The following is a 26,735-nucleotide window of genomic DNA, read 5'->3' as shown; positions in this document are numbered from 1 at the left end:
ACCAGGCACCACACTTGTCCATATTCGGTAGCTCCTCCATATCCTGTGACCCACCAGTTTTGATTGTGACGACTATACCTATTCCCCACTAGGTATGTGCAATATTCATCCGAAAATGAATATCGATAAGAGGCGTAGATGTGTGTGTTTGACAGATACTTATTCTTGCACTCCTCTGAGGTAACACCTGATGTTGCAAAGCTGTTGTTGAAGACATTCTGGTTGAAACTGTGGCCTGGCATTCTGTACAAACCCATGTTTGTACTCCCTTCAGCGCATTTTAGGTCGACGGTCACTATGTTAAACACATGACAATGGGTAAATGGCACCCACGGTGCGCCATGATTGTCGATTACATATATCTAATATATTTTTACTAAAAGTCTAGGCAAGTCCTGAGCAAAGTAAACCTAGTCTAGTTTCCTTGATTCCACAGCAGAAAACAATAGAGGAAGTAAGGTTCTTTTTTTGGAAAGAAATGGTATCGTTCTACTACCTAGAATTTGACATAACCCGACCCTGTGTTTTAGGGTCGATACATGTTTGGCAGTAGCAAAATAGCCTTATAAAGGAATCTGATCAAATGATGATATAACAGAGAGGCAGTTACCAACGTTAACTCATTACCATAATGAACCACTGAACAACTCACTCAACATTTTACGTAGACACCATTTTGCCCCCAAAGCCTACCTCGTTTGGGGCATCCAATAAGGTCAAACCTCACACAAAGAGGTGAAGTTTCCTGATACAGATGAAGCCTAACAACTCTTGTCAGAACTCGTGTGGAAAGTAGGAATTTCTGTGTAACAGTTGAAGCATATGTCGAATCAAGATGAAACACCTGTAACAAACAAAAAGTAACAGAAAATCATACTTTTTTAAGTTAATGTTTTGTTGGGCTAATACACTTTGAATAATGTTCTCAATCGGAAATGGACTTGTTGGTATACAATTACCCTTCTCAATAGCTATGATGCTTACTTTCATGGTCATATGATTATAATGACTTACATGTCTATATCTGCATGCGGATAAAGAAATGCCAACATGGGAAAAACAATGACGATTCGATTATATGAACATTTTCAATCTTTACTAATGAAGAAAGGACCTAGCAGTTAACCTTGGCCTCTCCAATATTGTTTTCGTATACTGTGAGATTGCCTTCATTTATTCCAGTCCAGACTGTGAAGTTATGAGGCAGATATTCATCTCTGCCGTCATTCCACCCTTGTAGGATGACTCCTTCTAGAATCATTGGGGTCAGGAGGTCCACCTGTGCAGACACATTTCAAAACTTAATTCGGCATGGGTCATGTCAACCTTAATTAGCAACAATGCACAATTACTATGTTCAAATCGGACCATTTGTCCATTGTCATTAATGACAGTGGGCGAATGTTTCTGGATTTTTTTACAGTTGCAATCTTCGAATTTCAGAAATGTTTTATCAGTGTCAAAATGAATACCTCAAACGTAGTTGATTATTGTACTTTTCTCGTGCATCTATCCATTTGCATAGCATTCATGATTCAAAATGCAACGATGACGTCATGGATTCGTGAAGGAGATAATCAATCAATATCGCTGTAGCCTCCTTAACTAGTAACCAGAAACTTCGTAAAGAATGCAAACCAATCAGTTTTGTTATAGGTTGACTTAAAATTGCATCTTGCACATAAGACGAAGCAAGTTTTGCTTTATTCAAACCAATTACCTTTCAGAGAGTGCACACGATTTCATTCCATCTCATTAGCCATTGTGAAGTATATCGAGTAGATTTTGTAAAGGCAATTAAAAAAGATAGTTTCAGTGCAATAATTATCTCGAGTCAGATTTCAAATTTCTTTAATTTAAGTAGAGCGTGTAGGCAAGGAGATCCCTTGGCACCACATATATTGATCGCATGTGTTACTTTCAATTTTCAGTGAAAAGATGAAAATGTAGTAAAGCTTCGCAATTTGGATAGAATGTTTTAAATAAGACTGAAATGAACAAGTTTGTCCCCATATACGTTTTTAGTTCATATAGTATGGCACCCGTTAAGAACCAGGGTAGAATGGATCTTCAGCAACCCATGCTTGCCGTAAAAAGCGACTATGCTTTTCGTAAGAGGCGACTAACGGGATCGGGTGGTCAGGCGCGCTGACTTGGTTGATGCATGTCATCATATCCCAACTGCATGGATCGATGCTCATGATGTCAATTCCTGGATTGTCTGGTCCAGACTCGATTATTTACAGACCGCCGTCATATAGCTGGAATATTGCTGAGTGCGGCGTTAAACAATAAACAAACAAAACATTATATAGTATGGAAAATGATTGACTTTTCGATCATTCCGTATTACTTGAAAATTAAATGTATAAAGAGACTTATATACTTACAAGGAGTATTTTGGAAAAATGTCACCTTAAACTTCAGTTTATGAAAGTTTTAACCCCCTAGTACAGTATATCAAAACTAAGGACATTTGTGATGATGAATATCTACAACTACCGAAAATGTAAATTTTGCTCCAATTAAACCTACATTCTCTTTCTCAAATTGTTCGAAATATCACACATATCTCGCTATTTCAAACACATTTTATAGAAGATAATCAGATAAGAAATTTCAAAAACAAGGTTTTGCATAGGATCCTTACGACAAAACCCTTTTCATGTAAGATTGGTATTAGTGATGAAAATGAAAATGTTTTAACAGTCATCACTGCTTCCTATATTGAAGGTGTTGCTATTAATTATTTACAGACTTAACTTTAATTGAGTACATGTCACTTAATCATGGCAGCGTTTACTCAGGCCACTCCACGATTTCCTGTCTTCAATGTTTCATGCCGCGTAGAGTTTTACATGCTAACTTGTGTTTTGAGTTCGACTTATCAGGGAAAGTTTTAAGTTTAGGTTTACTGAGAAAACAATACGTGAAATGCAGGACTTCTTCATGGATAACATCTGTGTGAGATTTGGGGATAGGACTCTTTCGGAAGTATGCATTCCCACGAGTACCATTTGTTTTCTCATCCTTGCTGGTCTGTTTTTATGTATACAAGTCAGAATTTCTGCTCAGACTGGGGAAATCAAACCAAGTGAAATTTGGTCTAAAACTTCAGATATATCGATGATCTAGCACCGTTTAATGATATTTAAATAAACAATTCCATTCCACTGACTTACCCACCTGGGACAGAAACAAAAGATATTCACTCAAACCGCTTGGCCTGTTTCATATTTAAATCTAATAATAAAGATTCAGAGTGACAAAAATGTGACTTCAACTTGCCAATAGTCAGCTTTCCCTTTATGTCGAGCAATATTCCAGCAACTCCACCTTTTGATGTCTACATTTCACAACTTTTGATGTAAAATTGAACATGCTCTTTCAACCAAGATTTCAAAGAGCGTCATACGACTCTTGCTCAAAAGTTGGTTGATCACATGGCATCAATGACTACATCAATTTGATAGTGATTCATGAACACAGGCTCATGATATAGTCAGAATTGTACAAAGGTAATAATTTCCCTACTTCAAGTGACCCGTGTATGACCTACCTGAATGTAAGGATTTGGATCTTCGGAATGAGCACACCACCCTGTGGCTCTGTTCAACCTAGCGTGATATCCATAGTATCCCTTTCCATCAGTGGAAGATGTGAACTGGAAATCTTTAACATCACCAGTTCTCACACCCAGAGACTTTCCGCAACCGGTGGCTTCAATGAAATGACCTTATTGCGTGAATCTCAAAATTTGTGATTAATTCGAAATCAAGACAAATTATATGAAATGCCAAACTGGCGTGCCGTTTTCGTCAATATATATAGTTATTGAGCGCAAGGAAACATTTTACTTATGCAGCCCATACATTGTGGAGACGTATACATGTACAGAAGTTACCTTTTCCACGGATAACTATTTCTGACACCTCAAAATAAAGAAAATTGTCCTCATTATAATAGGGGTCATAATGAACGAAGTTTTGAAGTGTGACGAAGGTGCCAGTTAACGGTCGACGGCACTGGAAGCGAAACGATTTAGTCATGGCAGGGTTGTACGGGCCATCGCAGGAGTAGGCTCCGAATCTGAGAAAGTCCCACTGCTTTTGACTGACGTAAGCTACAATTCGACGCGTGTTGTAGGGCCACCAATCTGCAAAGAAAAAATATAAAATATCAAGAACAGGTATTATGAGCACCAACTGTAGTAGTAGTAGTAGTAGTAGTAGTAGTAGTAGTAGTAGTAGTAGTAGTAGTAGTAGTAGTAGTAGTAGTAGTAGTAGTAGCAGGAAGAGCAGGTAGATCTCATATATGGTATTTTAGACGTTAATCAGATCTGCTTTTTTTCTACTACTTCTTGTATTTATGATACTACAATAACTAACAGTTCATTTACTCGGAAAACGTAATCTGTGAGAGTGCAACAACCGCATCTAGCACCAATGCTACCACTACTACTACAACAACAACTACTACTACTAAAAGTGGTAGTAGTCACTTTAATTACTACTACCACTTCCAAATTAATATTACGACTACATCCAAAACCAGTACGAATTAACTACTACTACTACTACTACTACTACTACTACTACTACTACTACTACTACTACTACTACCAATACTACTACTACTACTACTACTACTATCCGGGTTAGGATAGGTCTTCAACAACCCATGTCATCGTATCCAAACTGCGTTGATCGATGCCCATGATATCTATCAGTTAATTGAATAGTCCAGATTCTATTAATTACAGATCGTTGTCATAACAAACAAACTACAACTACTACAAGTAGTAGTAGTACCAGGAGCAGCATTTAGATCTTATCAAGGTCTGAAGTCTGAAACTATATATATTTCCAATCTAAGTTGTCATAATTTATAATGTACAGGTTTCAGCCTTGTTCGCTGTTTATGCGAAATTATTCTTTTCTTTTCCACTTACTGTAAGCCTTGTAGACTGTAATCGAGTAGATTTCATAATCTTCACTGAGATCAACTTGTAACCATGGCTCTACAAACGGTCGCGCGATGGCAAATGTTGGTTTTCCTGAAAATGATAGCAAGCTTAAGAATAACATATGTATGGGACACCTATGGCTGGCCCTCCCAATTACAGACATGGATTAGAGATAATAATAAGAACTTTAAGATTCTATGGAGACAATAAGATATTCATGCTGACTTGACAAAAAACAGTTTACGTAAATGAGTGAATGACTGAACAACTAAAGATCATTATCAGATCGATGCTGAAAATAAATCCCACGGTAATCGGATCCTGATATTTGTCACGTGTGACGCGTTGTAATGTTTGGGTAAAATGATTTTACAAAAAAAAGTGTTTTCAAATATTACCCTTTTCACCATTCACCATGTTTTCAATGGGGTTGTCAGAACGTGATGGCGGAGAACGATACAACTTCCTCATTGCGACATTTGGAAGATCGCCAGTAGAATCTGAATATTAAAATTACATAATATATGGCATTATGTGGCGTAACACCCTCCGTCTAAAGTATCCTCTCCCACTACCTCCCGCTTCATTTACCCTCTCCCACACCCTTCGTCTCACGAAACTCTCCACACACTCTGTCTAATTTACCCTCTCAGCACCCTCAGTTTAAGACACCCCTCCAAAGTCTCATATCCCCTCTCCCAACCCTCCGCCTCATGTACCCGTTCCGATACCGTCTGTCTCGTGTATCCTCTCCCATACCCTCCGCCTAATGTACCCGTTCCGATACCGTCTGTCTCGTGTATCGTCTCCCATACCCTCCGCCTCATGTACCCGTTCCGATACCGTCTGTCTCGTGTATCCTCTCCCATACCCTCCGCCTCATGTACCCGTTCCGATACCGTCTGTCTCATGTATCCTCTCCCATACCATCCGCCTAAGGTACCCGTTCCGATACTGTCTGTCTCATGTATCCTCTCCTATACCCTCCGCCTCATGTACCCGTTCCGATACCGTCTCTCTCATGTACTCTCTCCACACTCTACGTCTCACGTACCCTCTTCACACACCCCTTCTCACGTACCTTCCCAACTCCCCATATGCATCTTCTTCATCACGCATTTGGTTATACAGTTTTATGTTTAATATGATACACCAGGACACTACTCACCACAGATAGGAATGTCACACCCATAAAGCTTTTCATCTATGGCACAGTATGGACTTAGTTGACTCTCCCATGTCTGACGGCAGAAATTCCCATCAAAATCCCCCTCATAATGTTTTTCAGCAATGGGATGCGAATTCTCGTCCCAACGCTGACACGGTCTGCCGTCGGCGGTGACGTTGACCCAGCCTCTGTAGGACGCGCCCATGTCCTCACTGTACATACATTCACGGCGTTCTGTAAATATTACAGGAAAGGTCCGACAAAATATTTCAAAAGTTAAAGGTCATCTCATTGGTTTATAATTTCATAATACTAGTGTCCAATTGCTGACAGGGTCGACCTGCACAGGCGACATTGACCCCGCCCCTGTTGTACGATCTCTTGTGCCACTGTTACACTCATGGCGTTCTGACCACTTGACCACTTCCCTTCAAATAACACCTGGTACAGATAGTATGTCTGACATATTCATGGTATCGTATTGTCATGCATTATAATGTGGAATGTTACTGAATACAGTAACATTCGCAGTGGCGAAGAACGCCGTTCCGATACCGCCTGTCTATTTATCCCTCTCCTATGCCCTCCGCCTAACGTACCAGTTCCGATACCGTCTGTCTCATGTATCCTCTCCCATACCCTTCGCCTCATGTACCCGTTCCGATACCGTCTGTCTCATGTATCCTCTCCCATACCCTCCGCCTAACGTACCAGTTCCGATACCGTCTATCTCATGTATCCTCTCCCATACCCTCCGACTCATGTACCCGTTCCGATACCGTCTGTCTCATGTATCCTCTCCCATACCCTCCGCCTAACGTACCAGTTCCGATACCGTCTGTCTCATGTATCCTCTCCTATACCCTCCGCCTAACGTACCAGTTCCGATACCGTCTGTCTCATGTATCCTCTCCCATACCCTTCGCCTCATGTACCCGTTCCGATACCGTCATGCATTATACTGTGGAATGTTACTGGATACATTCAGTGCAGTAAGGAAAAATGCTGTTCAGCATTTCTCAATATCCCGAATCATCAAAAGGCACCAGTTCACCACTAGACGGATATGAATAGTAAGTGTCACAAACTCGATACAAAATCCAATTAACCACCCCCTACCCCCCAACCACCCCAACCACCCCTCCCCCATACCCCACACAGACACAGACACAGACACATACCCCATCACCAAGAGGAGGAAAAGTACCATATGCTTCATAGTAGCAGAAGGTGACGTTAAAGTAGTTCTCCGACTCCTCTGCCACGAAGCTTCCCTCCCAACTCATCCAGCTCCTGTTGGCGGTCTTCACGAAGGAGAACACTTCCTCTTTGACCACCATGTCGGCAACTGCCTGGCACGCAACCTCTGGAGATGGCTTGAAAGAAAAACAAACATCACTGCAATATGGTTTAATGTTCAGTGTGTTCAGTTAAATATTGTAATTATATTAAAGTTTCTGCACATATGCTGATATAATAATAAGTTGTGGGGTAAAGGCATTCTACCTCACTCACCATCAAAATAAGATCAATGCAATATGTACATATTTCCAAATATGCCAGCGAATAAAATAAGGGGTTGACCTTAACTTGTTTCCAGGTGAACAAGAAAATGAAAAGCTGATTTTTATTCGAATCCGACTCAAAACAGCAAATGTTGCGATGCAAATAATCATTAGGCTGTATGTGTAATGACGCGTCTGTATGTTACACGTTGCAATAATGCTGACATCATGTTTTATTCATATGCCGATTCAGTGTATATTTTGATGTCAACATAGCAGAAAGTAATTATCACTACATATTAATGCAACCTCAATGGAGTGTCGACCCGAGCCAAGTTGATCACTTGATCAAAGATCCACGTGGTCAGCAATCTCAAGTCAAAGAGTGTGCCCACTCGATCCAATTATTGTCGACTAGTATGACAGAGATACTGGGAACCTATGTTATTCCAGGATCCCACAGGGCTCCTCAGCGAAACCCATGACGTATATGTAAGATACACATTCTGTGAAGATATGTTCCAGCATTGTCTGAAAGAGGTGTATTTTAAAGGTTAGGCTGATTTTTTTATGAGCTCTCACATCGACAAAAGTCTCCTTAATGCTCAAACAGAGCATTATGTTGACCGGTGATACTAGTGTACTGCAATGTATTATGCAGTGGGTCAGTAGAGCTATAGTGTGTTGTCAACACTGTATTACAATTGTTGTTTAATACTACATCGACTTAATACCTTCATCAAGTAGAAAGGAAATGTCGTAGGCAGTGTAATGGTGTCGATGTCATCGTCATCCCTGCAGCACAGTGTTAAATTAATCCCCGGATCTGTTATGACCGCGTCAGGAACCACGCCCCCTGTGTCGTCCTCCCTCACACTGTAGTCGGGTAATGGGAGTAACCCTTTCTGGAATCCTGTGAATTAGGATAAAAGAAAAATATGCTTACTGCAGATTATATATATTTCTATTTAGAGTGCTCAAGAGGCGGTGGGGCAGCTAGTTGCTTAAAGCGTTCGCACGTGAAATCCTACGCCCAGGTTCGATTCTCCACAATGTGAAAAACCCATGATATCTTCCTCCGTTACATTGCTGGTATTGCTACAGGCAGCGTAAAACCAAGTATACTCACTCACTCGCTTTATCCAGAAAACTCTGTTTGACAGTGGACTCCCTTGATGTCTTAAAAGATGTACAGGATGTGTGGTTACTGTGGTAACTGCGTGTCAGCTTAGTGTGACTAGTAGCTAACTGACTCAGGCCTTCGACCAGTTTAGCGAAACCCACGAAAACAGGGATGGTGTTACTAGACAATAGTTCAGGTTCAGGAGGCCGCGGTATAAGTCAGTAAACGACAATTGATATGACTTATTCCCATTACCATCCACACAAAACTCCCATCAGAAAAGGTAAACATTCACTTATCTGATGAAAATGAATCAATGGTGAAGGGAGTAAACAAAACCTCACCATTGGAACACAATTTTCCGTCAGCCTTGAGCAGACAGTAGCGACCAGGAGGCCACTCATTGCTGACTGCAGGTTCGGCTCCATCGTCAATCCTTGAACAGAAGTTGAACTGGAATGTCTGTTTGTGGTAAGGACCCAACAGTCGGAATCGTTCTGGAAACCGTTGACGAGAAGTGGTATTCTTTGACAGCGTTAGGTTCATATAGCCAAGATTCCAGCCATGGCTCTCCGGTTCCGGGCATCCAAACACCGTTGATAGTAGGCAGTAGGAACCAGCTGGCCATGAGCTGCGTTGGATTTCTGAAACAGGAATGTCCCTTCTCATATCCTTTTTTGCTAACGTAGCCCTGAGTTTTTACTAGCATGACAAAAATGTCAATTTCAAAATTTATATATACTATGAAAAAACATTTCAGATGAAGTCAAGCTCCCAAACAGCATTGTGACAGTCATGAAGCACGTGACATCGGACAGCACGTTTAAGGGATGGTATGCCAGATTTACTGTTGTCACTTTGATTCGGTTGTGAGCAGATGCATTGTTTTCTTGAAACCAAACGCTTATAGGCAATTTATTAAACACATTTAATCATAAAGGAAGCAACAGCATGCGACGTTTGCAACGTGCTGAACATTTGCGTGTCACAGGCATGAGGCAGGTGGGCACATTTCAGAATATTGCTGCCCAAACGCTGCATGTTCTTAATCTGTCGTCAGCAGATTTTGGGTCCGATATCAACAAACACATCACGTCGATGATCGACGCCACGCAGCCCAGGACAGATTAATCGAACGATGTAGTATATAGTTTGATTATTTCGTTGAAAAGGAATTACGACTGATACACTTACCTGTATTACACAATAGCCCTTTGTATCCTTGACTACAATGACAGATGCAGAGTTCAAGATCAGGAGTCCCGTCATTCTGACACTGGAGTCCGTAACACCCTGTGAAGTCAGCAGGAATGAGAGAAAAATCAACGAGCTGCGGGGAAATGTGGATTATAGGTCAGATGCGAATGCCATTTGTGACGTGTTTTTCGCGACGAACGTCCAGCATTCAGGATTTGTGTTCCGTAACGAAGATTAAGTTTGAAACTTCAGACATGCATGGAAGTCAGCCTTTCGTTTAGGTAATACAATGTGATCAATTGACGATGTCATGAATAATATAAACCATTATAGTTGAATTAATAGAAGTTATCACTCGCGTGATAACCTCTTTATCATATAATGTCATTCTTTAATTCTTTGCTTCAAAATCGCTTTCCCTCTCTCACAAACGTTACCGAAACATTTCGAAACACTGCAACATATATGCAAAAAAACTATTGTTTTTTATTGCCTTTCGAGGCAATCCATCGGTCTGTCTGCTAGAGTAACTGCCTTTTGTCAAAGGGAAGCTACTCTTATCCAAGTCTATGAGACGTCGCGGCCACGGTCAGACGTTGACAGTCGGTCTGTCCTGTCATAACGTTAAGAAGCGTAGATGTACACACAGCGACAAAACGAAACAAGGTAACAATTCAAACATTTTTCGGCCAAATCCAACTTTTTTAATTTGTGGAGAAAGGTTCAAGCCGCAGAGGTCTACAAGCACAGATATGGCTACTGATCCGGCTTGGCTAGGCCTCGTGCCCTCGCAAAATTGTGTCGAAATTTATAACTCCAAAGTTGCCAAAACTTATAAAATGGATTAGCTACGTGTGAGGGAAACGCGTACCATAGGTTCCGTGCAAATGCCATTCGTGACGTTTTTTTCGCATTCAGGACTGATGTTCCGTATTGAAGATTAAGTTTGAAACTTCAGACATGCATGGAAGTCAGCCTTTCGTTAAGATAATATAATGTGTTCAATTGACGATGAACAATACAAAACAATATATATAGTTGAATGAATAGAGGTTATATATCACGCGAGTGTTTTGGGGGATGGTAAATATCCTGCACTAGGAATATTAGGAATAAACATTGTATTTAGCGAGCTAAATACATAGTGTTTATTCCTAATACAGGATATTTACCATCCCCAAACACATAAGCGTGATAACCTCTTTATCATATGATGTCATTCTTTAATTCTGTGCTTCAAAATCGCTTTCCCTCTCTCACAAACATTACCGAAACATTGCGAGTTTTCCTGGAGTGCACGCATTAATATTTATTACGTCACAGGGTAAGTGATGTGTAAGACGGACAGTGACAGTAGCCAATATAGTTCCAGCTGCAACATATACGCAAAACAACAATTATTTTTAATTGCCTTTCGCGGCAATCCTTCGGTCTGTCTGCTAGAGTAACTGCCCTTTGTCAAAGGGAAGCTACTCTAATCCAAGTCTATGAGACGTCATGGCCACGGTCAGACGTTGTTGAAAGTCGGTCTGTCCTGTCATAACGTTAAGAAGTGCAGATGTACACACAGGGACAAAACGAAACAAGAGTAACAATTCAAATCCAACTATTTTAATTTGTGGAGAAAGGTTCAAGCCGCAGAGGTCTACAAGCACAGATATGGCTACTGATCCCGCTTGGCTAGGCCTCGTGCCCTCGCAAAATTGTGTCGAAATTTATAACTACAAAGTTGCCAAAACTTATAAAATGGATTAGCTACGTCACAGTTAGACACTGATTTTCAGTATATTAGACTGTACTTTTGATAATGAAAGCAATTATCTCTGTAGTTTATCCAGATTCCCGATGGTTAATTCTTACTCGATCGCCGAATGACGAGGGCGACGCCATGTTTGATTATAAACAGTGAAAGTAGTCCATACTTGATCTTTGATATTTGCATCTCTATCTGCATATGACCCCAACTGTTATCGTTTTTATCCGTTGGTTTTATCCTGCCGAGAAACCTACCCATTATATGATAAATGGTATTATTCAGTGATAAATGTCCAAGGCTCAGAATATATGTTGTAATGCGAGTGTTTGAATGTAAGTGATTCTGTGTATAAATGTACCAATCTATATCAAAGTATCCTAATAAACACTTAACCCATACACAAATAGAAACACCTCTTTTGTAGAATTAAATTCCTTTGTTCCAGGCACGCTGACCATTTAATTATCATTTTTTTTATATTTGATAAGTAGAAAAACATATATTATCCAGATACATTTTCTTGGTCCCTAGAGACATGTTACAGGATGTTATTTTGACTTGATAAGTCGAATAGCAATTAATGTAGTTTTAAACGCACTACTGCTAAGTCGTCTCTACACAATTGAGTAATTAACAGACAATTGCAAGTACTAATCCGACCATTTAGCTGAAGGTCTCGTAGGTGTGTCACTTGTGTCTATTAACTTTCTGTCCCTTTCTTTTAACAGTGTGTAATCGATGCCCGGTTGTAGCGGGTGACACATATCTATCAGCTTATACATATCTTATAACCACCCTATACATATATCGTATTAAAACATACGTGGTGAGACCTCACATGTTTTCTTTGTGGACGCATCTTATTTCATTGAAACATTTCAAAAGAGTAGATGTTTTATACACCAGCCATTGTGAGTCCAAAAGTTGGTTTGGAAACTCTTTATTTGAAATGAAACATGTAAACAATGGGTTTTTTTTAAAAACAAATAAAGCAATTTCTCATCTTAACAAGAAACACGATATTGATTGATATTTAATAAACACTATGTAAATATGACTGAGTTTAGTTCTCTTTATAGTCCTCAGGATCACAATCAGCAGGCAATAGCAACACAAGCACGGGTACAAACTTCCTACTTACGTGAAATGTCGTCCTTTGCATGAAACAAAGCCACAGCACTGTAAAAGCCAAAACTAAACACCAGAGGTACCCACATAGTCAATCTGCCGGAGTACAACTCAGGGTTTATTTAAATAGGCAACGATTGTACTGACACAGAACCAATGTCCACGGGATTCTAATCTGTTGGATGGTTTGTGGTCACGCTATGGGACGTCAATGTGACTCGCGGTTGCATTGATAAATACAATCAACAACCACTGATTCAAATTAAAATAGTCTTTCTATTCCTCTACAAAAGCAAAATATAAAAGCTAATGGTTATTGACCAGATTTGCTGAATCAATTATTAACGAAGGCAAATGGTTGAGTATATGGGCAGGATATGTGGTGAATGCGGAGGGCACTTTTCCGTTTGTATGAACCAGATTCAAAGCATTGATTACAGTTGTTAACATCACTAACATATGCGATATCTCAGTGAGGAGGAATTAAATCGATCAAATCTCCCCTCTTATATTTTTAAATCGTTAATCCTTTGAATGGGCAGTGCAAATACATGAGAATGGTTTCCGCTTCCTTTGATGTTTATGTACATGTAGTTAAATGCAGCAGGAAGTCAACAATCATTTCAACCGCAATGAGAGAATTGCTATCACAATTCCTCTATTGTTACATAATCTATAAAGTCGGTACCATGCGATACATGACAATGGCAGTCCATTACAACTAGCCTTGTCTGTTCCAATAACAGTTTGAGAATTAAGCTACCTTTGTCTTTTACTGGTAATCCTTAATCAGCCCAAAGTGACATGTTTAGAGATTGCTTTATGACAAAAATTGTTATAATACTTCGTATAAAACATTCCAAAAGCGGACGTTCAGCGAAAGTACAGCCAAACAAGACCATTACTGCACCCCTCCTATCGTGTTAGTGCATTTATATACGATAAGCCTCGGGGTATACCATGTGATTTTCGGGATTGGGTGGAAGATAGTGCAGTGAGGGATCGTTGATTTATTGGTTTAAAATAGTTTGTACCTAAATATACTGAACAAAATAATGTCTCGTCACACACACACACACACACACACACACACACACACTCACACACTCACACAAACAAACTCTCCCTCTCTCTCTCATACACACACATATCCTTTTATTAAAATATCATCAATGTGAATAAACAGATTGATAAAATGATTATTAAAAAACATCCTGTACATTGTACTTTATGTATGCACTGTGGATTTCTTTTATTACTTTCTAAAATAATTTGTTTTCCCCTTTCTGATCACGCGATCTCCTAGCAACCACACCCCATGAGCACATCCGCTTACAAATGTCAGGATTTTTGCAAGTTCGCTTGTCTTCAATATGAGCAACAAAACATGTTCATGTGACGCTTAATTTGACGGAGAGGTGTTCGAGATGACCAGGGAGCCTTTGGTCATTTAGATTATGACATTGATGAATTTATCTTGGAGAAAGTTCCAATTCAAGATGATGACATTCCGACCGTCAACTCCACTCGACAAGATAGCGCCTCTATTCCCGCCCTTGCAAGAGCAACAGAAACGGATTAATCTGTAACGTGTATTTTCGTACCAAATATGACACCAAAGTTTGCTCAAATGGTTGAGATTCCTTCCTGTATATTACCATTTTATCCTTTCTAAAAGAATTGCAATTACGGTTCTACTAATGGGAATCTACAGAACTAAATGTGATGAACTGGTACTTTGACGTTTATCGCCAAACGAGAATGATAGCATAACTAGAAGGGGCACCAACATTTAAACTGGACCTTTTCCCCAAGGTTAATTTTTGTCCAAGTTTGAATAGTACACTCCGACACTGATCACATTTTCATCCAAAGCTAATTCATTATGATCCATATTTCGTTCAGCCTTAAACCTAAATGTTTAAGCTCTTTCAGTCAACATTGACATAATATCTCAATAGAATACGAGGAAACAGAAAAAAATAATTGTTACTATAATTGGTGCTAAATATACCATTTGAAGTTTCATTGGTCTCATGCTGTGTGTATCTATAATATGAAAGCGAAACAAAAACAAACATTGTTTATATTGCAGATTTTATTGTTAACTGCGTCGCACAATAGTTTTCGTCATAATGTCCATTCGAAGAGGAGGCGGTATCGTATCCATATCTCTTTCCATTGTCAGTTGTCGACCATATTTGCGAGACGTTGTTTCTTAGCGACTGTATAAGCTTTCAACATCTTGGATACAAGATGACCAAAGTCCCAGATATCCTTACTATACTCGTCTTCGATTTCCGTTGCCATGGGAACACATGCTGCAGTCACCCTTTTGATAATCTGTAGAATGATATGATATATGTGAAGCAGCGAAATACCCCAACAATGTTCGATAGCACCAATTCTAACACGATGACAAGACACAAAATGCACATGAATCACATCAAAATGTCTAAATATGATTCGACAGCTATATTATTAAAACAGACCTCAGAAACATACCCCCTTATCAAGGACAACGTATACACTGTCTGTCTCTACCAAGCCATTGACAAGACCATAGGAGTGAAGAAGGTCCACCGATCTGGCTAGCTGGTGAGCAATGGTCAGCATATCTCGGGCTGACGTCAGTGACCCAATGTAAGAGGACAGACAGACTGAATTCGGGGGCTGGCTCAGGAAGAGGAGTTCTTTCTGCAAAATATGAGGGACAGAGGACCTTGTCCTGCCTGTGAAAGCAAACAAAAATAAATGAATTATTGTACCTTGTAAAATGTACCTGGAAGTATGTGTTAGCGTAATAACTTGTTCAAAATGACAAAAATTTCTACACTTTTGAATTGGCCAACGTTTAAATTATTAATATATAAGTTGTGATTACTTCATGGTCACACATCTGAGATAAAACAAAGCAAGATTAATACATGAGTACATTTCCACATAAGCACTGTTTAAGAAAATGCATAATTAACTCATCGTCACTGTTACTTGTCACAGAATCAATAGCACACACACATACCTGTTGATCGAGTGGTACTTGAGAACGTTTTTTCTCTCTTCAGCTGCAAATATAAATTGTCAATGCCAAAGAATAAACCGTCTGGATTATCCACCGAAGTAGATTGAAAACTGGAGCAAATGTTAGAATAGCTGTGACAATTTTATGAATGGGCCGCTGAAAATCAGTGATGACACCAGGCAAAAGAGGTAAGCATGTCCAGGCCTACTTGCAGCTCCGGTCATTCACAAAATTTGCCTAAAAAATAAGGATTTATTTACGGCGGCCTGTAAATAAACCACACAATCAAGTGATCGGTGAACCAGGAAATCAGGAAAGTACATATACTAATTTTACTGCAACTAATACCCTGAGGTTAAAGCAAAGAACATAATCTGGGGAATCCCGAATTTTCAGCATAATCATCTTTATTTGAAACATGAGATTTTATGTTTGTGTTTGTTTGTTTGTTGTTTAACGCCACACACAGCAATATTCCAGCCATATGACGGCGGTCTGTAAATACTCGAGTTTGGACAAGACAATCAAGTCATTGGCGTCATGAGCATCGATCCACGCAGTTGTGATTCGATGACATGCATCAACAAAGTCACCGAGCCTCACCACCCGATCCCGTTAGTCGCATAGCATAGTCGCCTTAACGGCAAGCATGGGTTCCTGAAGACCAATTCTACCCCGGATCTTGGCGGGGTTTTTTTACGCTTGTGTGTGCACAATAGAGAAGATTGCTACCTTCCGTTTTCTCATGGTGTCAACTGATGACAAAGTATAGATGATGGGGTTGAGAGCGGAGTTGATCGGGAGAACAAACACTGCAACCCAGGCGTACACTCCAGAGTTGATAATGTGGCCCTGGAGAGCCATCAGACCTGTAGTCAGAAATCATCCGATTAACAATTATAAATATCCCCATGTTAGGGGATTCTGGACGCGTAAGAAACATTCGTAGTTTTCTTTTTAATCACGTTAGCAACTGTAAAGTATGTCATGCGCTTATAAAAGAAAATTTTCAATGTCTGTATGATGCTTTACCCCGTTATAGTGCGAGTCATCGCGATAGACAAGGCAGTGTATGACGTCGAAAAACCTATGATCCGGTGATATAATTTAAAAGCAAATTCCGGCAATCTGATTGGCTGAATACATAAATTACTCTTGCGTTCATTGTAAAAGAATAAACCTTTCCACCGAGAGGGACAACTTCAACCACAATGGAATGTTGGGGAACACCATTGTAAGTTGAGGTAATCAACTTGCCACCTTCCTGTTGGGCCCACGATCTTATCGCTACAATTATTGTAATACTATATAAAATTGCGATTTTAGATCTCGGCTACAATCGTCACGCACTTGCTAAATGCACGTGTAGGCTGAAATCTTTGCGAGGTAAAACCGAAGTTTCCCAACGGCCCAGACTAATCTTTAGCAAAAGTCACTGGCATGCAAGGGAGGGTCTGTTTCAACGTGATACTCTGCTGCACATTGACATTCGCTTTGTTAAACAGTGTGATTGAAATCGACACTTCGAAGAAACACAAGAATGTTCATAATCGCGATAAGGAGTTTCGATACACATAACCATCGGTAAGAATGCAATATACCGGACACAGTCTGTCATTTTGGTGAAGGATGTCCACAAGCTCATAAGTGACAGTTATAAGGATTGACTGTGTATTTCTTTCGGTTCATTGAGGTATGAAAAGGGCCCTGATGTGCTGTACTGATTCTATTGCATGTTCACTTGGATGGTTTTTGAAGAACTATATACGAAAACGTCATGCATTACTGTGGATCGTTATAACTTACCCATGACACAAATGGGGAACCAGCACACAAAGTCCGTCAGAACTATGAAGGAGAGTTTCCTAGCAATGGTCATGTCGTTCGTTGTCTGCCCCTTCCTTAGCTTCTGACTGGCCCTAACAGCCTGGTAGATAACAGCCTGACCCAAAGCGATGAAGACAAAACAAATGAAGTTCCAGAGGACAAAGATAGCGGTGGAATACTCCCATCCTGGAGGTCTGTTCCTGGTGAGCGGTAGTGCGAGGCACACTCCTGATCTTGAGTAGAACGACCTGGAAAAGTAGTCGATGGGCAAAAGAGGCACCGCTGCCATCAAGAAACCCAGAACCCACACTGAAAGACTGATGTACTTGGAAAATCGTTTGAAAATATTGAAATCTCGAAAAGGAAATTTGATGACAAGGACTCTGTCTGCCGTGATCATACAGAGGAGCATCACTGATGTCTCACTTGATAGGGTTGCTAGAAACCCTGCTAGCTGACAAACCCAGCTGCTTCTCCACGCCTCGTCATTCCAGCTGTACACTCCTCTGTAGATGGTGTCAGCACTTGCTATGATGATCATGTATATTCCCATCACAAAGTCAGACAAGGCGAGGTTAGCAACAAAGAAATCATTGCTGCGTTTCAAACTTTGTCTGTCATAGATGCATCGAGACAAAATGACCAAAAGGTTACCAACAAGAGCAGTGAAACCTAGAACCCACATTGAGATCCTGAGTGCTTCATTCCTCATCAGGTCTGAGCAGGAGGAGAACTCGTCAGCCGCGGGGAGACACTGTTCTTCTGGAACACCCTGTGGTCTGAAGCAGCAGAATACATACTTATCATTGTGAAGATAACTGAGCTTGTCTAGGCCGGAAAATATGTCTCCAGTGAATTCTGTTATGTCGTTGTTTGTAAGATCAAGAGTTTGGACTTTGCCGGCTCCAGTAAAGCTCCTGTCCTCTATCAAGGTGAGTTTATTATGCGAAAGGTTCAGGAAAATAAGACTGGATAACCCATAAAACGTATTTTCAGCTATCGTAGTAAGGGCCATATTCGACATGTCGAGTGATGGCAAGTTTGAAAGTCCATCAAACGACCCAGGGTATATCTGAAGAATATCATTGCCAGTAAGTAACAAAGTATGCAGATTTCTCATACTCCTGAATAGACCATTTGGGATTTTCTTCAAAAAGTTCTTGCGTAGATCTAAACGTAGTAAATTCTCCAGTCCACTAAAGCAGTCCTCTTCCAGTTCATGCACACCGAGGTTGGACAGATTGAGCACCGCTAGACTCTCCATGTGATAGAAAGTGTTATTCTTGATTGTTATATTATAAGTCTTACTCAAGTCGAGTACCCTAGTATACCGAGGTAGATGTGCAATAGTGTCGAGGTAAAACATTCTGCATGTGATTTGTGATCCTTTACAAACACAATCATCAGGGCAGACCTGGTTGCAGAAATATTCATCATCTCCTTCAGGACAGTGTTTCACAGTGTCACACACCTGTTGCCATGGGATACAAACTCTGTTACCCCGACAACTGTATCTGCCAGGGCAGGTGAAATTTACTGCAACGAAAAGGTAAAACGTTTACATACAATTGGTTATTTTTTTTAGGCTTTATATCTTTTTTAAGCTTGTGGGGACATGCAGGACGCGATGTGTGGTGAAAAGATTATTTTTTATATAAACATAAACAATCATCAGATACTATGCAGTAGATGTTTCTGTTTCATAATTTCAAAAATATCAAAACAAATTAAAAGAAACCTACTGCATCCTCTTTCGTCCATCCCGTCAGCACAGTCCGGGCGTCCATCACAGACAAGCCTCATGGGGATGCAGTAGCTGGAGGAACACTTGATGTAGTTTACTGGGCACTCGTGCTTCTCTGTCGAACAGAGCACCTCGTAAATAGTGTGCCACGACATCATACATTTTACACCATGGAATGGTGTGTATCTAACTCTCAAAGATTGTGCACAAGGTTCTTGGGCAGATAGAGAAGGTTCATAGACAGATTATAACATACCACAATCCTGTATATGTGTGAGGTCACGACATCCTGTGTAGTGCTGATAGATGTCGTAATCCAAGATGCATCTGTGAGAAATGGCAACAACTACGCCGCTCGTACACATGAGGGAACTCGTGTTTGATTGCAATCCTGAAAGAACAAGGGTTGCAGAACAAAAACGTGTTCATACAAAAATATACTCTCAGAACACCTGAAAATCGATCTTGTCCTATTTTTTCATCTTATTCGTTTTGTCATTGCATGACAACAAGCTATAATACATCAACCATTAGGTCATGTGACTATCTACATGTTCTCATAGTGCAGATGATGTTTAGTGTTTATCCACTTACGTTCTTCGCATATCAGAGGCCCGACCGTATGTCTCACGCGACTTAACCGCAGGGTATCTTCCATCCATATCTTTGTTATTGGCAAGCTGTCCATGTCATCAAGGTACCCGCTGTCAGTCAGCCAGACGTTGTCGTCAACCAGAAAGAGATCGTTTCTGGTTTTGTCACAGGCACACCTACGCCAGGTGCAATGAATTAGCTACATATAATATCCAGGATGAAAACAAGACAATACGTGTATTGTATTCAATAATGTTTTCTTATAAAATATGCATATGCCCATTCGTCTGATTCAAAATAACATGAGGATTACTCCATGACGTCACATCTGACAACAAGATATATCTGCCGAATCCCAAGACAAGAACATTTTGCGGAGTAATGTTTTTTTCGCCACACTGAACTCTAAATCATATGGTGATAAATGGTAATATAGTAAAGGCTGGTTATAAAAAAAGCAAGCAATAATGATATTGTATTCATTTTCTTTATCCATGACGTTGTTCATTTTGGGGATTTACGGTTACAGTGAAATTGCACACATCAAGGTAGTATCGAATATTAGACTCGTTTATTTAATGAATGACAGGTGTAATCAAATGAATAGAATATTTACTTTGTAATGTTACCAACACAGACATCATTGAGAATGCAGCTACAGTTGCTTCCGGTGTCAGCCACAAAAGTCCTCTTCTTCTTGTTCACATCATACCAAGCAGAGAAGCTTTTGATCAAATCAAACGCTTGGAGACAGTCAATGTGCACTGACTGGCGGCATGTATTAGACATGGACATGACATAAGCAATGGCATTCTCAGGGAGAGTGTAATGAAGATCTTCTATGAATACAGAATTCGCAGTCACTGTCGAGTCTTCCATGTCATGGTGAATGATGGTCGTTATCTTCCCCTCAGTCTTGTTGAATGCACATTCCACAGAAAACGATTCTAAACGGACGAAGGGGAACAGCACTGTATATTATTTTAAAATGGTAGGATTAAAACAAATAAAATTTGTCTTCTAATCCCAGCATAACTAGTCTATTGTGATGTTTATAAAGCCTTTTGAACTTCTAAATATACGTTTAGTCAAGCTGACGGAAAAATATTTGTAAAATTGACTGAATTAGTTTGGCCTTGTGTAAATTGCCTTTGTGAAAATTTTATTCAGTTTACACATTTACATATATACGAAATGATCCAAGACCAATACTATTTTATGTTTTTATCCACATTACTTTATTCTTTTTAATTAGGTCATAAGATAGCATAACACTATAAAACAATAGGAATAACATTTGAAACATATTTTATGCAACCTAGTATCATTTTTCTTTGTGAAAACTGATGAAAAAATGCATTTTATCAAAACCAGTATCAATCAGTCTCTTTGAATATGCATAAGGATTAACATTACTGCATCTACATATTAATAAGAGCGCATCCCAACATGTTGATATGAAACGGGTCTTACCAGACGTTTCTTGCATAACAATGCTATATTTGCCACTGTTCCTAGCTCCTAGGGCATACCACGCCCTGCAGGACGGCTGACTGTTTGTTGTACATTGTGAACCCTCATCCTCCCTGTACTTTCCCCCACAGTCCACAAAACCGTCACAAACCCGGGCAGGGGGCAGGCACCGTCCGTCATAGCATTGGAAGAAAGGTTTACGGCATACTTCTGGTAATAGCAAAGAGATATGGCCCATGGATGAGGTCAAGAATTTGAGAGATATCATCGTCAGAATTAAGCTTTCTGTTCTAAAAGCGATCATGCTAGAAGGCAAATTCCCATTTAAGTTACAATTGCACCAGCCGGATGAAAAAGGATCAAAAGTTAGTCAAAGCTGGTCATAGGTAATCAGTCTGGGACAATCCCAGAATTGGGTTTATCGCTGGTTTCCTTTATGGAGCTAGTAAACATGTAAGACTTTGAGATTCTTTGATTAATATAGGACTTTGTGCCTTCATGACATGTATGCAGACAATGTACATGGATTATTTTGCTCTTATTCCAATAAATGGGATCATACCACACTGCTCTTCATCTGATCCGTCCACACAGTCCTGCAGGAGGTCACACCACTGGTCAGCTGACACACACTGTCCACTGCTGCAGCGCCACTGGTCAGAGGAACATTCACGGGACACTGCGTAGAGAATCGAGTATTTCACGGTAATAAAGTTACAATAAGAAACTGAGTATACTGAAATAAATAGTAAAATTATCAGACTCTCACCACACTGAGTTTCATCTGATCCGTCCTTGCAGTGTTCCTTGTAGTCACAGTAGAAAGCGAAATCCACACATCCTCCTCCAGTGCAGGAGAACATGCCGAGTGGACAGGGGTCTGAATGATGAAAATGATGAGTCTGAGACCGTCTTCAGTGATATTTCAAAAGCAGTGTGGAACTAGTATAAGTCAATTTAATTTAGAGGGTAACGTCTAATATTATTCGGATACATTTCTTTGTTTACTCTTTTTGGGATATGCTCACTGAAGCTGATTGTGCACATTAACTATTATCAAAACTGAACGCTATACCTGAAGTGCAGCTATCCTCGTCACTACCATCAGCGCAGTCCATACTTCCGTCACATGTGTACAGTCCAGATATGTACTCGCCGCTTGTGCAAGGGAAGTAATAACCAGTTTGGGTATGACTGTCGTCATAGGTGTCCATCATGATGTCTGCAGCTCCTCCAGTTAGCACTGTGAATATGTTAATGGCAACAACGTTCTATATATTTTACTTGATATACTTAGACATTCCATGAAATGTTTACTTTTTGCCCTTCCTTTTGGAATTGTACAACCTTGTGGGCACATATGATGGGTTTTTAAACGATAAAGTATGGAGGGTACTTTTAAGCAATGTGGATGTGAAAATCCGTAAACCTGAAGGATCCGATGGTTTGTTTGTTTTTTCACAGATGTACTGAGAGATTTTGTTGAAGGCGCAGGCCACGTCGTGCCAATTGGCGATGGATCTGATGCTGGAGATGACCATCATGGTGCATGCCTCTCTTTCAAACCCGTCCGGCTGGGGTGCTGCATCAGAGTCCCCTGCATACCTGAAACAGATAGATTATTTCAAATATGCGTATAATTGCAATCTTTTGCTTTCTGTGGTTGTTTATACATTATTGCATGTTATTCGTCGGTGGAGTGTTTAAGTACTTAATTTTCTGATCATCCGATTAACTAATATATACATTTTTTCTCTTTCTTTTCCACGTATGTTTGACTTTACAGCTGACTATCTGTACACCTATACATGGATGGGACAAAGTAATTTAAAAGTGTCTTTAATGCAGTATGTATCAACTTATTTTACCATTCTGTATGGGATAAAGGCTTTCCGTCTGTCCATACAAATCTGCCAAGTCCTGTTTTTCTTAATCCTGTCAAACAAAAAACGAACATAGACGTTCTTTTGTAGGGCAAACTTACCAACAATCATGGGCATACCTCCATACATCTTAATCGATACCTTTCCCTGAACTCATCGCAGAATATAACACACGTGTATTTACTTATGCAAATAATCGGTGGAGCTAATATTCATTCAACCAACATAATTACGCCGATACACTTGAAAAATACAAATGTCCTCTTTTAAATCACAGGATAACGTCCGTACGTTCGCTGCCTTCACCTATATAAATTTCCTGTTTAGTGAATATGTTGTTGTTAAGGATGGTTGAGTGGAGAAACAGAGCCTCGTTCAGGTTACTGATGCTGACGAGATGGCCTCCAGCCTCAGAGCAACGACGTTCCGCTTCAAGCCAAGACAATCCATCATCGGCTGTATTGAATCGATAGCAGCTGTCATCATATTTATACCAGTGAAGTTCACAAGCCCCTGGAAACGAAACGTTTAGTTGGCAGTCTTAGCTATGAAAGGTATTTCAGTTGCATCTATTGGTTGTAAGCGGATCACTGCACAGCTAAGAAACGACACTCTGCATAAGGACATTTGTCCATCATTATTTCAAATGGGCATTAAAGTACTCACCGACGGAGTAAAACATGACTATTCATTTAAAACTATGCAGGTGAAAATAATACAGACAATTTCTGAAGGACATTGATATTGCTCAACACATTCCACGAAAAACGGTTACCCTTAATGTTGTGGTATCTTTACCAGACTGAGGTGTCTGAGATATAGATATGTTCTTACCTGACGTATTCACTGAACTAGCGCTGAATTCAATAGTCTGCAGAGTATACTTCAGGAGGAACCCTCTTCCAGCAGTATCAAAGTCAGAATAAAACTCCACATCCATCATCTGCCAACTACTCTGAATGTCTCCTATTGGCCTTCTATTTTTACAAAACTTTCCAATTAAGGTTTTCTCATGTGCAAGGTCAAGGTCAAAGAGACTGACGTAGTCTCCCTCACACTCTCCAACAGCTATGACGTCAATCATTTCAAAGGTCACAGTGACGTATTGTCCAATCTGACCCTGTATTCTCCAATGACAACTGGTTGACACCGGGTAATAGTTAGGGAAGGCAGCACTGGAGATGTAGCCACACTGGTGAGAACACACGGCCTGTCTGGAGCAGCTGGACTCACCCTGGCCACAACCGCCACAGTCTGAAATTGGCAAAGTCAGCTGCAAAACCATAAGGATGGTGTTCTTCTGCATGTAAAAGTACTGTTCCAAATCACTTATTAACATGTCTCCCTGTTTAATTACAAATGTAAATGAACTATTCGAATGGACCATAATAATAAAAAAGGTTTCTTTACAATGTTTACAGTGGCAGAATCATGTTAATTCTACAAATAATGATCAATTCCATACACGTATGTAAACGTATCTGGCACCTCAAGGGAATATATAAAGTACTCGCTGGGAGATGACAATCACATTATTGGTTCAAATGAAATGTCTGCTTTAATGACTGGTGTCCATCGGGTATGTTCTCTAGTAATATACTATACCTGTTGCATCAACTTTTATTGTAAAACCTCTTGCTTGAGTCTCTCTTATTCTTGGACAAGCGAACAAGTTAACCCTTATTTCGTTGGAGGACGATATATAGTGTGGCCCTTCGAGTGTTTCAAACGTATGTCCTGTCAGTGTAGCGACAATATGGCTTCCGGCACGGTTTCTGTCCGATATTGTCAGTCTATCCTCACAGTCGAAATACGCATTAGCATCCTGAATAAAGAGGAACAACAATCTAACGAACCATCTTTTCCTTCAGTACATATGCATTAATTATACATATGACAACATAGCTTACAATGTTCACTTCACGCCATATACAACATACATACATATCCTTGTAGTTGGTAAGGACCAACCATTTGATGTTCTTGAGGACTGTTGTTGTTGTTTTTCAATAAAACCATGTGTCCTCGAAAGTTCTTTACCTGTATATCCCGAAACACCTATTGTGATGCGCGCCTCAAGAGAAGCTATAACTATACCTAGCAGAAGTGACAATAACGATATTCCATCTTGAAAATTTCCAAGACCGTCAAACTATTAAATGGTCCACCACTGAATTGAACACTGATTCATAAAATGAAAGAATAAAATTACATAAGATTCTTCTTTTGTTGCCAGATCTAGATCTGTTAATCCAAGTCTGACAAACGATCCTTCCTCCAGTCTCACAGTCCAAGTGCAGTTTATGTTCTCTCCATAGTAGAATGGGTAGGAAGGAGAAATAATCTCCCCAGTGCTGTTCACAACGCCACCACATTTGTAAATGTCAGCAGAGTCTGAAAAAGGGGATTAAAATATTAGGCATATTACAGTCTATCCAAACAGTTCACTAAATTTCTAACATATGAAAAACACGAATATTGTAGTCACTTAAAACAGTATTATAACGTTCTTTTAAAAATATATACAAAGTGCAGTTTGAGACTTTCAAGGTCCTACCTACCCGCCAGGCACAACACTTGTCCATATTCGGTAGTTCCTCCAAATCCTGTGACCCACCAGTTTTGATTGTGACGACTATACCTATTCCCCACTAGGTATGTGCAATATTCATCCGAAAATGAATATCGATAAGAGGCGTAGATGTGTGTGTTTGACAGATACTTATTCTTGCACTCCTCTGAGGTAACACCTGGTGTTACAAAGCTGTTGTTGTAGGCATTCTGGTAGAAACTGTGGCCTGGCATTCTGTACAAACCCATGTTTCTGCTCCCTTCAGCGCATTTTAGGTCGACGGTCACTGTATCAAACACATAATAATGGATAAATGGCACCAATGGTGCGCCATGACTGTGGATTATATATATCTAATATATTTTTACTATACGTCTAGGCGAGTCCTGAGCCAACTAAACCTAGTCTAGTTTCCTTTCCTTTCAAATGATGATATAACAGAGAGGCAGTTACCAACGTTAACTCATTACCATAATGAACCACTGAACGACTCACTCAACATTTTACGTAGACACCATTTCCCCCCACAAAGCCTACCTCGTTTGGGGCATCCAATAAGGTCAAACCTCACACAAAGAGGTGAAGTTTCCTGATACAGATGAAGCCTAACAACTCTTGTCAGAACTCGTGTGGAAAGTAGGAATTTTTGTGAAACAGTTGAAGCATATGTCGAATCAAGATGAAACACCTGTAAAAAACAAAAAGTAACAGAAAATCATGCTTTTTTAAGTTAATGTTTTTGTTGGGCATTACACTTTGAATAATGTTCTCAGTCGG

General features: G+C 40.0%; 1 protein-coding gene across 1 annotated transcript; it reads right to left on the bottom strand.

The window, feature by feature from the left end:
* Positions 1-15,027: 15,027 nt before the first annotated feature.
* LOC139441992 (G-protein coupled receptor GRL101-like) lies at positions 15,028-23,460 on the bottom strand. The gene is made up of 15 exons (XM_071222743.1): positions 23,372-23,460; positions 22,933-23,108; positions 22,579-22,746; positions 22,273-22,383; positions 22,066-22,182; positions 21,504-21,713; positions 20,647-20,977; positions 20,031-20,206; positions 19,693-19,827; positions 19,435-19,551; positions 17,672-19,228; positions 16,598-16,734; positions 15,866-15,908; positions 15,349-15,575; positions 15,028-15,186 (listed from the first exon to the last, which is right to left on the bottom strand). The coding sequence occupies exons 1-15, from the start codon at positions 23,458-23,460 to the stop codon at positions 15,028-15,030; spliced, it is 3,753 nt and encodes a 1,250-aa protein (XP_071078844.1).
* Positions 23,461-26,735: the final 3,275 nt, after the last annotated feature.

This window comes from Haliotis cracherodii, unplaced genomic scaffold (genome assembly GCF_022045235.1).
Source record: "Haliotis cracherodii isolate W230 unplaced genomic scaffold, xgHalCrac1.p SCAF_5, whole genome shotgun sequence".
NCBI lineage: Eukaryota > Metazoa > Mollusca > Gastropoda > Lepetellida > Haliotidae > Haliotis > Haliotis cracherodii.
This window is presented reverse-complemented; position numbering and strand designations above follow the sequence as displayed.